The sequence below is a fragment of the Diplotaxodon limnothrissa genome, linkage group LG3, assembly GCF_057381915.1.
Source record: "Diplotaxodon limnothrissa isolate DT_005_m linkage group LG3, D_limnothrissa_male_GT1.1, whole genome shotgun sequence".
In the NCBI taxonomy this organism is placed as follows: Eukaryota; Metazoa; Chordata; class Actinopteri; order Cichliformes; family Cichlidae; genus Diplotaxodon; species Diplotaxodon limnothrissa.
The window spans coordinates 29,502,752-29,515,284 of record NC_140598.1 but is presented as its reverse complement, the minus strand read 5'-3'; the positions used below and the strand labels follow the sequence as shown (position 1 = coordinate 29,515,284).

At 40.4% G+C, this 12,533-nt stretch overlaps 1 protein-coding gene across 1 annotated transcript; it reads left to right on the top strand.

The window, feature by feature from the left end:
- The first annotated feature begins 1,200 nt into the window (after positions 1-1,200).
- LOC146635275 (uncharacterized) lies at positions 1,201-11,677 on the top strand. The gene is made up of 3 exons (XM_085345725.1): positions 1,201-1,300; positions 10,648-11,007; positions 11,246-11,677. Exons 1-3 carry the CDS (start codon positions 1,201-1,203, stop codon positions 11,593-11,595), a joined length of 810 nt encoding a protein of 269 aa, XP_085201851.1. The 3' UTR covers positions 11,596-11,677.
- The last annotated feature ends 856 nt before the right edge of the window (positions 11,678-12,533 follow it).

The following is a 12,533-nucleotide window of genomic DNA, read 5'->3' as shown; positions in this document are numbered from 1 at the left end:
GTCAGCCTTATAGGGCGGGACCTCTCGTGGTTTTTCTTTTTTTTTTTTTTCTTTTTTTTTTTTTTTTTTTTTGTGTTTGTGTTGTTGTGTTATTATTATTAATGTCTTGTCCGTATGTAATACAAAGGAAAAAGTACAAAATAAAGAGTAAAAAAAAAAAAAAAAAAAAGAAAAGGAAAACTTGGTTTTATTTTAAAGACTTGTTTATTTCAACAAATCTGTCATATTGAGCTCATAATCTACACCTGTGGTTGTTGTTTTATGTGCTCTGCTTAGACGCTTCGTTTCAGGAAGCCTGGGTGTGACAGCGGGAACCACTCCTCCAGAACATATAAGCTGTAACACAGCTATTGCTTTCACTTTGGGGACTTTCCGCAGTGGCTCAATAAGCACCCTCAGTGCTTTTTCATGGCTTTAGATTTGGAGATTATATTTAAGTTATCAGATATATTTGAAACATACTGAAGACCTTTAAATGGAGCTAAAGGAGACAGTGGAACAACTGCGTCCCTCCACGGACGATGGAAGGAGAGTAATGGTGAGGTCGTGTTTAAATTGTTTTCATTGTCACTGTTTTCCTTTTATTTTGACCTGCTTAGTTCACAGTGCGAGCTTCACAGCTAATGTGAGGCAAACAGGGACGCCTGGTTAAAGCTGGTAAACCTGAACGTTGAACCTTCAACTCAGCTCTGCTGTGAATTTAGCTGGGACCTGACAGTCACAGGTAGTAGCTACTGACCTACTATGTCATCTAAAGACAATCAGCAAATAACAAAACAACAACTTCATAGATCAATATTTAGGAAAAGCCGAGGCAGCAGCTACAGTGGACGCTTCATTGTTTCTAAGACTCAGTTTCTCTTCACTGCTCTGTGTTACTTTACTTCAACTTCCCTCTTCTCCATGGCTGCTTACAGAGGAACAACAGGACAAACTCGACCGACCGGTGGTTTAGGCATATGTGACAAAGAGTGTGACAGCATAGAGTCTGTCGTGGGCAGTCCCTAACTGCTCACGACAGATGGGGAGTCCCTATAAGTGAAAACAATGGGCCAATCCAATTGCTCCTGATCTAGGCTACATATATCACACGAGGCCCGTTTAGTTTGTAAACAGTGGTTTGTGAGCTGTCCACATTAAGGACAATTTTGGCTTTACGGACAACACGGATTGTCACTCTCCGTGATACACAGATCTTTGATGGTTTATCGAAGCAGAGAAAGTATGATGAATTTTCTTCGTATTGGACTGCTCTGGGCTCTGCTGTTTGTTGGAGTACTGCAGGCGTCCGTCCATAAAGGTAAACTGAGCACTTTGCGTGTTTAACCAGTGATGATTTGTGGTCATAACTGTATACATACTTCTAGGGTTAGTGTTTCAAAATAGATGGTGATTATCATCATCATCATCATTATTATTATTGCTGTTGTTAATGTTAACAACAATTTTATTTTTATATATATACATATATATATATATATATATATATATATATATATATATATATATATATATATATATATATATATATATATATATTCTCTTCAATATAATGATCATAGTGCAGATATAAACTTTGCACGTACACCATCACGTATATACGACTATTAGCATGTATTTTTTTTAAAAACATCATAAACCTCAATTGTATTGATTTTCCTGATTTCAGTTTGAGTTTGTCATGCCCAGTGCAATATTATGCTCTCTGTTTAACAGTTCATGTTGCGTGTCCACGGCTGAAGTTTGTTTAAGTCAGCACTATATCTGAAATGAACACTGATATAGAGCCGCGGGTGCTGGTATAAAATTGTTGTTGAAGGAAATTGCCTTCCCGGGTTTCCTCCGTGGCGTGAGCGATAAGCAGAGTTCTGTCCTTTCCTTCTAAGATTCCTAATTATTTAAAGTAACACTCAGGTATGCCATTCAGCTGGGTTAGTTACGACGTCGGGAGCAGCTTGGGAGAACAAGGAAACACAGACTGCTTCAGGTTGTCTTCCCAAATCGACTCAAAGGTTTATTTAGTACATAACAGCTTATATAGAGGAAAAAAAGGTTCGTGTGTCAGCTTTCCCAGTTCAAACCGGTACAGACCAAATAAGGAAACGTCTTCCTGCCTTGTGAGCAAAGAAGTATCCTGTGTGTAGTTTATCAGCTCAGCTACAATTTATGATCATCCCAGCAAAATACACTCCTAGACATAGAATACAGAGTTCTTTCATCAGTGAATTCTGAAACAAACCACCTGGCCTTTAACGAGCCTCCTTCTAAGAGATAAGGAAGGGAGGATGGGAGTAAGGAAGTGGTCTCATCTCTGTGGTGTTTTCGACCTTCTGGTACCAGCTTGTGAGTCTTACACCTTAATTCTTGGGTCACAGAGAAAGAGAAAAACAACTAGTAGATGGGCCTTATTGAGTAACAGAGTTTTCCTGCATAATGTCACTATAAAACAATATCCAGTAAATGCTACCATGGTACTAAAATACCTAACAGTTCCCCTCTTTTATTATTTTTAAAAATAATAACTCAAATAGAAAGGAAAAATCACAAATGTAATAACATAATATAAAAAGCAAATCATAAAATGTAATAGTTCACAACCTAATGTTCAATATACACATCAGGAACATCATTGGTGACATCTGACACATAATCTGGGTCAATTTGTGCCAATTGCAAATACATTGAAGTAGCTGTACTAACAGCTATACGGGTTATCATTGAACGTACACAGGGTACCACACAACAGACAATAATCATCAAAAACATGCTGCAACGGTTACAAAGGCTACAATTAGTTCCTTCCATCTCCCAAACGTGTCCTGTAGCCACTTATGTAGCCACTGACCGTGACCTGTATTGGCAATTAGTTCTATCTGCAATGCTTCAAGTTTATTCATAGCTTGTGTGAATGAACCGTTAGGAGCGGTATTATTGGGAATGAAAGTACAGCATACATCAACGGTTACTAGACCACAGGTACCGGTCCAATTAACAGGTAAAGCTAATCTAAGAGTATTATTGCACATCCAATAAGCATGTGGGATTGGTCTGGTCAGGCGCGTGACCATGTGTGATTTAACTAACTCCCCCCAGTCAGTATCATTTAAGACACCCTCTGGGGGAACAATGATCGATTCTGCGCTCGAACTTGAACTGTGTGTGTGTTCCTCCAGATATGATACAACTTCAGCCATAGAGACAGCTAGCCATGTCTCATTACAGCGTGCACCTGGGGAGTCAGAGAAGAATGTATAGTTATCCTTTGTATAATCTATGTGTGTGTCTGGGCCAGTTAACTTTAGTCTGCGCAGGCATATCATACTAGTATTAAAATGGAGAGGGATCTGTCCTAAGGGCAGTGAGGGCTTTAACCTATTCTTAGGGCGTTTCATTGGGGCGCAGGTCCCTGCGGTGTCATTAGATAACTTCAATAATTCGCCTAATGGAGTCTCAGGGTTAGTTGGTGTGTGTGTGTGTCTAAGTAGGCAGTCGAGAGGGCTCAGAGTCAACTGTAAAGCGTCTTTAAAGAGAGCATTATCTCCGCCGATTTTCTCTAGTCCCTCAGTGAGGGGGAAACCGGATATGGGGTATCCTACTATTACCTGTTCTGGATTAGCCTTTGAACAGACATAACAGTTACTGTTTCCTAAATCACGAGCGGCTGTTCTGGCATTTTCAAACCAGGCGTTAGCTCCTGTTCTAGAGGGCGCATAAGATGGTTTATTAGTGGCGTCTATGTTGCTATTTACTGATTTTAGGGAACGTGAGGAGTGCATTAAGTAGGTGTCTTGCAAAATGGAGCATGAGGTATAGTCAGCAAAATATGACCTGCAGAAATGTGAACATGGTCGCAGTTTACAATACAAAATAGCAAAGAGAAATCCTAAGGTTAATGCGATAGATATGATAAATAACCTAAATATATAAGACAATATATAAGAAAAACAGTTCTTCAGTTGTCTCCTGGCCTGGTCCCAGGTTCGAGAGACACAGAATAAGCGTCGTATGATGACAATGGGCATTTCATTTTCTCCATTATCAGGATGAAATGAGTCTGGCTTTATCAGGTTAGACATCATGTGGTACTTTTGGCTTTCTGTTCCTGCTGGATGTTTGAGTACCTTGTTGTGGCTCTTTCAGACGTTGTGTGTTAATCAGTGATTGCGTGTGTGCACTGGATCCGGGCGCTGGCTCGCCTGAGATGTCATCTACCCGTGTGTGTTTATTTGCTCTAGTTCCGGGCGCTGGCTCGCCGGAGATGTCGTCTGCTTGATCTGACGCCTGAGATGGTCCGATTGGGCTGGTCTTAACCCTGCTGGCATGAATCCACTGAGGTTGTCCGTCTGTGAGGATGCTGGTTCTTCGTCACTGCCAGTACAGTCTGGGGGCTGGAACACGCGCGGCCTCCCAGAGAGTCCTTGGTTTTAGTGGCTTCTCCAACATGCATCTCCTTGTCTCCACTGGTGGAACTGTGGAGGGGAAAAGCTGAGAGAGACAAACTTTCTGATAGTTATTATTCAGTTTTTCTATCAGGTTGTGAACATCAGTGGACAATGCAATATACATCACCTTCTACTAGCGGTGCCCCTCTGGAAGCTGACCATGGTCTTGGAAATAGTCTTATTTCAAATGGAGATAATTTGGTTACTGCAGATTGAGTCCTTCTAATCTCACACAGGACTTAAGTAAGTAATTTGACCCAGGTCATTAAAGTTTTAGCACACTTTTGAATTACTTCTGATGTGAATGAAGATCCTCTATCACTGTTAATCTGGTGAGGTATTCCGAATCTGGGTATTATTTCATTGCTCAACTTTTGACAGACTACTTCTGCAGTTTCTTTTGAGGTTGGATAAGCTTCTACTCATTTACTAAATTGATCCACTATTACCAGTAAGTACTTGATGCTTCCTTGTGCTGGCATATGTGTGAAATCAATTTGTAATGTATGAAATGGAAAATCTGGTTGTGGTAAATGCTGATGTTTTGCTTTTGAGCTACCTACATTAGTTCGCGCACATGTTAGACAGGTTGCTAATATGCTTTTTACTGCATGCAATGTTTTCTCAATTACAAATCTTAATTTTATTGCCCCTATTACCCCTCTTTGTCCGACATGACTCACACAGTGAAAATGTCGGGCAAGGACTGGCATCAGGGAATATGGGAGGGCAATCAAACCCTTAAGATTTTTGTATAGGCCATCTCTGTCTTCTAAGGTACAGTCATTATTCTATGCAGAGGCTTGCTCTTGTATGAATTTTAAATCAACATTTGTGTCTAAATAGTCTGGGAGTGTAACAAGTGGCAGCTGTAGGGGCACAGATAATACTTCCTGCGGAGGTGGGAGCTGTGATGCAGCTGCAGCCTTGGCTGTCACGTCTGCTAAGGCATTACCTGTTGCTTCGTCTGTGTCAGCTGTACTGTGTCCTTTCGTTTTTACAACTGCAACGGCCGATGGCAGCTGTATAGCCTGAAAAAGTCTTTGAACAAAATCAGAATTTAGCAATTTATTTTCCATCAGCAGATCTAAATCCTCTCTGTCTCCACAATGTGCCAAAGTCATGCACAACGCCAAATGCATAGCGGCTGTCTGCGTAAATTGTCACATGCTTATCCAAATGGAGCTCACAGGCGCGTATTAAAGCCATGAGCTCTGCTTTTTGTGCTGAGTGAAATGGTAATGAGTGAGCCTCTAGTATGATGTCAGGCACTGTTACCACTGAATAGCCACAAAGAAATGAGTTGTCACTCGGCCTTGAACAGGACCCGTCCACATAAACCGTGGCTGAGTCTGGGATAGGTGTTTGCTCTAAATCTGGATGTGGTGCTGTGGATTCCTGTATACGTGTCATGCAGTCATGATAGTCAAGCCTGTCTGAGCCATCCTGTCGGTCATAAGAACACAGCATAGGATCAATAAATGTGCTGGCGAATCAGGTGTGCTGCTCGCTTTTATAGTGAGATTTGCATATGCTGTTTAGTTATGTTTGCTAGAATGGTCGTGACCTGGTGATTGGTGTATAGAATAGTGTCATGTGAGAGTGTGAGCTTCTCGCAGTCCCTTATCATGATAGAGCAAGCTGCTACTGCCCTCAGGCAGGCCGGCATTCCCTGAACAATTCAGGCAGCACCTTTGAGTGGCGGAGGTCAGCACTCCCTTTAATGCATTGAAAGAGACAGTCATTTCTGTGGATCACAGTATTCGAGGAGGCTTGTCTTTTTTGCAGCATTCACGCAGAATGTGGTCATGAAAAGAACAGTCTGGTATCCACTGTCTGCAATAGTTCACCATGCCTAAGAAGGACGACATTTCCTTCTGTGTAGTGGGACGAGGGACGGAGGTCACAGCTTTGACCCTGTCTGCAGTCATGGAACGTTTTCCGTGAGACAGTGTGAATCCCAAATATTGAACAGAAGTCTGACAGTACTGCATTTTCTTTGCAGATGCTTTGTGGCCAGTCTTTTGGAGGTGCTGGAGAAGCATGTGTGTAGCAGTTTGACACAGTTTTTTCACTTTCAGCACAGAGGAGGAGGTCATCCACATGTGGATCAGGGTGCAGCCCTGGAGGAGTGGAGCACCATTGAGAAAGCAGCAGAGCTGTCTATCATGCCTTGGGGCAAACGAGTCCAAGTGTACTGCTTATTTCTATGTGTGAATGCAAATAACGGCTGTGTGTCACAGGTACTGAGAAAAAGGAGCGGAGCATAAATCCACCACGGTAAAATGTGTATGCAATGCATGTCAATATGCTGTGAACATCTGAAACGAGAGGTGGCAGAGGAATGTTGACTGCATTAATTTGCCTTAAGTCTTGTATGAAACGCCATACGCCAGGTTTGTTAGGCTTTGGCACAGGATTGACAGGAGTGTGGGCTTTATTACTCCTGTAGTCAATAAATCTCCTATCATGACATCTAGAGCTGCGGCTTTTTCCGTGGAAAGGGGATGTTGCTTGACATATACTAGCTTGTTGTGTTTTAATAGGTGTACGTGATAAAGTGTACAGTCAATAAATCCTATATCATTCTCACTTTTAGACCACAATGTCATATTCTGGTATTCAGCTGGCAATGTAACTGCAGAAATAGTACAGTGGATAGGGTAGGTTAGATCTATGTGACGACATGGTGTAGTTATGTCATAACCTATGTCTGAGTTATGTGACAAAATCACTGTTTGACCTTCACTTGTGTGAGCAGTTATCATGTTGTTGAACAGTGTGAGAGAAACAAAAGTGTGGCTCCCAGATATGGGATTACCTGTTAGTGGCGTCTGTACACGTTTTTTTTTTTTTTGGGCACAGTGTGTGACATAGAGTATCGGACAAAAAGGATGTTGAGTTCATTCTCTGCTGAGGGTCCAGCTGACACAGAGGATGTTCCTTCTCCATCATGTCGGTACATAGGGCAGAGAAAACATAAGCTGTTATCAGTGTCAGCAAACATTTCACCCTTTATGTTAAATGAAATACACAAATTCATTTTTGCTTTGGGTGTCTGCGGCTGCTGGAAAACTGAGCTAAATTTGCACCTCTAGCTTGTCCAACAGTGCATAAAGCGTTTTATGAATACTAGGATAGATTCATCAGGCTTCTGTTTACACATAGTTACTGCATTTAAGTCAATTTTGTCTCTGGACATTGTTAGCAGGAATTTCTTTAGATTCTTAAAGAAATCGGCGACTTTGTCATTATTTACCCTCCTTTTGTCCATAGCGGTAACATTTGATGCATCACGTCGCGGCATTCTATCATATATTTTCTACAGGACTTTTTAAGCAGACTACTTTTCTTATCACAAATGATATTCAACATTTCTACTGACCTGTTTTCTGGCGATAATCGTTCGGGATAAGGCTCCGAAAAGAAATTAGAATGCATTGAACTTCTTAAGTTGTAAACAAAGTCAGTCACATAAGCACTCCCGCATGTTCTGGATACGTGATCATGGACGTCTTCACCGATTCGCGGACGTAGGTTACACGTAACCGGAAATGGGAGTTGTACTGAGCCGTTATTTGAGACTTTATTTTGTATTTTATTAATTTTTGGTTTTACAGGTACTTTAGATTTTTATCGGACCTGTCTGTGGTCTTTGAATAATTCTGACTCATGTTCAGTGATTTCCAGAGGGGTTTACACGCTAGGAGGATTTAGGTTAGTATTTTCGCTGCGGCACAGCTGAGGTCACTTTAAATTTATTGCTAGCAATTTTTTGTTTGTGTGAGCAACTCTCACTTAGCGAGCAACTTCTCGCTTAACGAGCAACTTCTCGTAAAACAACAGGCAACTTCCTGTGTCTTTCTGCTTTTAATTTACTGCTTTTAACCCTTGTATGGTAATCGGGTCTGTGAGACCCGTTTTCAGTTTTCTTTCGTTTTTTTTTTTTTTTTTTAACAAAATTAAATTTAATTATTTACTAGCTTTCTGTGAGTGAGCAACTTCTCACTTCTTAACGTACGTTTCAAGATAACAGACAACTCCCTGTGTCACTCTTTGGTGAGCAACTTCTCTCTTAACGAGAAGTATTTAAGACAACAGGCAACTTTCTGTGTCACTTTTCTAAGTGAGCAACTTCTCACTTTTTAACGTACGTTTAATTAAACAATTAATTATTATTATTTTTTTAAACAAAATTAAAATATTCAAGACAACAGGCAACTTCCTGTGTCCACCAACACCACACAAGGGTTAATTTACTTTATTCGGGGACTGAGGAAGTCGTCAGTGTATCTCTCTGGATCACTAAGTGAAACTTCGTCAGCATATCCCGTTTCTTTATGGATCAATCACTGAGAGAGGTATAATAGGTCTTTATATAAATATGAAAGACGCATATTTACCTTCTGTCAGGGATCCCACTTCTGACACCAAAATTGAAGGAAATTGCCTTCCCGGGTTTCCTCCGTGGCGTGAGCGATAAGCAGAGTTCTGTCCTTTCCTTCTAAGATTCCTAATTATTTAAAGTAACACTCAGGTATGCCATTCAGCTGGGTTAGTTACGACGTCGGGAGCAGCTTGGGAGAACAAGGAAACACAGACTGCTTCAGGTTGTCTTCCCAAATCGACTCAAAGGTTTATTTAGTACATAACAGCTTATATAGAGGAAAAAAAGGTTCGTGTGTCAGCTTTCCCAGTTCAAACCGGTACAGACCAAATAAGGAAACGTCTTCCTGCCTTGTGAGCAAAGAAGTATCCTGTGTGTAGTTTATCAGCTCAGCTACAATTTATGATCATCCCAGCAAAATACACTCCTAGACATAGAATACAGAGTTCTTTCATCAGTGAATTCTGAAACAAACCACCTGGCCTTTAACGAGCCTCCTTCTAAGAGATAAGGAAGGGAGGATGGGAGTAAGGAAGTGGTCTCATCTCTGTGGTGTTTTCGACCTTCTGGTACCAGCTTGTGAGTCTTACACCTTAATTCTTGGGTCACAGAGAAAGAGAAAAACAACTAGTAGATGGGCCTTATTGAGTAACAGAGTTTTCCTGCATAATGTCACTATAAAACAATATCCAGTAAATGCTACCATGGTACTAAAATACCTAACAGTTGTATTACCTTGAAATATTTATAACCCAAAAATAATGAAGTGGAGGCACAGAAAGTGTCCTGTTTATTAAAAAAATATCTCTTTAAGAGGGATCTGAAAGACCGTAATGATTATTCAAACTGATATTCTCGGGAAGAGAGAGTTAGCTCAGTACTACAGCTTACAAGATCTGAGATAGCACGATATATCTAGTCCAGAGGAGGCAGTAAAACTCAATACTAAAGTCCTAAACTCAATATTGAGATTAATACAAAAATAGAAAAGAAAGAATGTTTCAAGCACTGCAGATTTTCTGTTGTTGTTGTTTAAAGAGGAAAAAAGAGAGACTGTGACACCATCTTACATTACTTGTAAGATGTTGGTCATGTGACACATTTCAAGTAATTTGAGACGGTGCCGTTTCGCTCTTTCCTTATCAAGAGCAGGTTGAAGTTGTGTAATCTGTGAACTGTTGTATTTCTATATGATTTTCTTGCACTGTAGTTTGTGTGAACGTTGTTGTTGTAAAGCATGTGAATAATGAGTTACAGTGATCTAATCTAGAGAAGATGAAAGCAGATTACTAGATTTGTTCATGTTTACTTAATCAGAAATGACTGTGAGGATTTTAAATTATTGGTCCAGTTTTATAGATCAGGAGCTCAGGTGTGTTTGTGAGTGCGCTACATACACAGCGGCCAATGACAACTACCTCAGTCTTATCCGTATTTGGCTGCAGGAAGTTTGTACCATCCAGCATTTACTGTCTTTGATGTGTAGCAAAGGCCATGTTATTTTATTGGAACTTCATTACCCAGCAGACCGATGTAGTTATCTCCCGAGCTGACAGCAAAGCAGAGAGGAGCCCATCCTTTATTTGTTAAAACAGGAGTTTGACTGTGCTATGTTTACAACACTTCTATTTTGTGTTATTTTTGTTGTAGTTACTTCTACTTTACTTATTAACTACTAATTAGTAAAAGTGTGAACAAGTGGTCACTTTAGTTTTAAACCTAATTGTTTCTATGAGTGTGATTTCAAAGCTCCAGAAGTTAGTAATTGTACTTTGATCCCTTTAACCTCTCTGCTTTGTGTCACTTTCTCTCTTTTAGACCAGAAAAACATCACAGCTGGACAGAACGTCACTCTGCCGTGTCGAGCTCGAGACAACAACATCCCCATCACAGTGGTAGAGTGGAGCAGAGCTGACCTGGGATCAGAATATGTCCTTTTGTACCGGGATGATCTGTTTGTTCCAGACAACCAGCATCCATCTTTTAAGAACCGGGTGGATCTGCAGGACAGACAGATGAAGGATGGAGACGTGTCTCTGATTCTGAAGGATGTGACGATTAATGACACTGGAACATACGAGTGTCGTGTCTTCAGGAGAAGAACAAACCGCAGGAAGAGAGCTCATCTGAAGACTGACCCCATCAGCATCATCAACCTGAGTGTTGTTGATCCTCCAGGTGAGTGAGTAGAGTTGAGTGTGTGTGTGATCAGAGGTGAAGCTGCTTCCTGGTTGTTGATGTTTGTTTCTAAAGATGTTGTTGATGAGACTTTGTAGAAAGCAGCTGGTCTGAGTGATGTGATCAGAGTGCAGTAGATAATGTCTGACAGCAGTTTGAAGAGGAAATGGATTCTGTTCTGTTCTTCACTCATCACCTACCTGACAGCTGACACCTCACACCTGTTTCTCACCTGCAGGTCAGCCAGGAGGACTCACAGAGGATGGAGGGAAGGAGGATGGATCTGTTGGACTCGTCATTGGTCTTTCAGTTGTTGCTGTTGTTCTTTTTTTGATCTATAGAAAACATAAAAAATGTAATCAGGACTCACACCATCCTCCCGCTGAACCACAGACTGAAATGTCTGAAAGTTTTCTAAACTCTGAATCTCCTGCTGCTGAATACAATGACAGAAATGACCTGGAAGCAAACAACTGTCACGGACACTCCAGAAGGATCCCTGATGTCACTCTGACACTTGCTGACTCCTCAGGAAACAGCAGGACTGCTTCCAGAGAGAAACATCAGAGTGCAGTAGATAATGTCTGACAGCAGTTTGATTCTGTTCTGTTCTTCACTCATCACCTACCTGACAGCTGACACCTCACACCTGTGTCTCACCTGCAGCTCAGACAGGAGGAGACCCTGGGCTGGAAGCTGGTCTGTCAGTTTTTGGTGTGACTTTTTTTTAAACCTGAAACAATTTTTTCACCTCCTCTTTGTACTGAACAAAAGCTGGTCTTAAGCTATATTTATATTATAAGCTAATGAATTGTTTCATAACTAAAATCTGACAGTTGAGCTTTCAGATTACTGCAGTACTATTTTATCTACCTCATGCTTTATAACCTATTTATTTGCCTCATTACAAAATGTCCAACTAATGTTCCTTCTGCTATCAGTTAATGAAGCTTCAGTAGAAAATTGAATCAGTCTATTTCAGCTTTAGCACTGGATACATGAAAATCTATTTACTGTCATTTCATTGTTTTTATAGAAAACAGATCAACTAGTCTGACAGGTGCCTCTTCATCACAGAGGTAACACTGTGATCAGTAACATTAGACATTCATTGTTATTAAATGTTCTCATTAGTTTGTTTCTGTTTCTTTATTGTATTGATACATTATTACACATAATTCTCAGAAATTATAAGAGCAGAATACAAACAGACCATGACACATTTTTCAGGGATTCTCAGCTGCCAGAAGCAGATCAGAAAAGATCATAATGTTTTATATTCTGTAAATGATCAAATAATGAAGAAATAAATGATGTCAAAGTTAATTCTCAGTGTTTCATGTGTGTTATTAATAATGTCCAGGTGTTGAAACTTTGTAAGCTCTGCTTTTCAAATCTTTCATGTTCTTTAAAGAAAAGTAAAGATCTTTTGATCTAAAGTGACTGAATTTTTATTTCAGCTCAGCCCCAACAAAATGGTTTCTACAGAGAAAGAGGATCGTACTCAGTGTGCACACTACACAGAA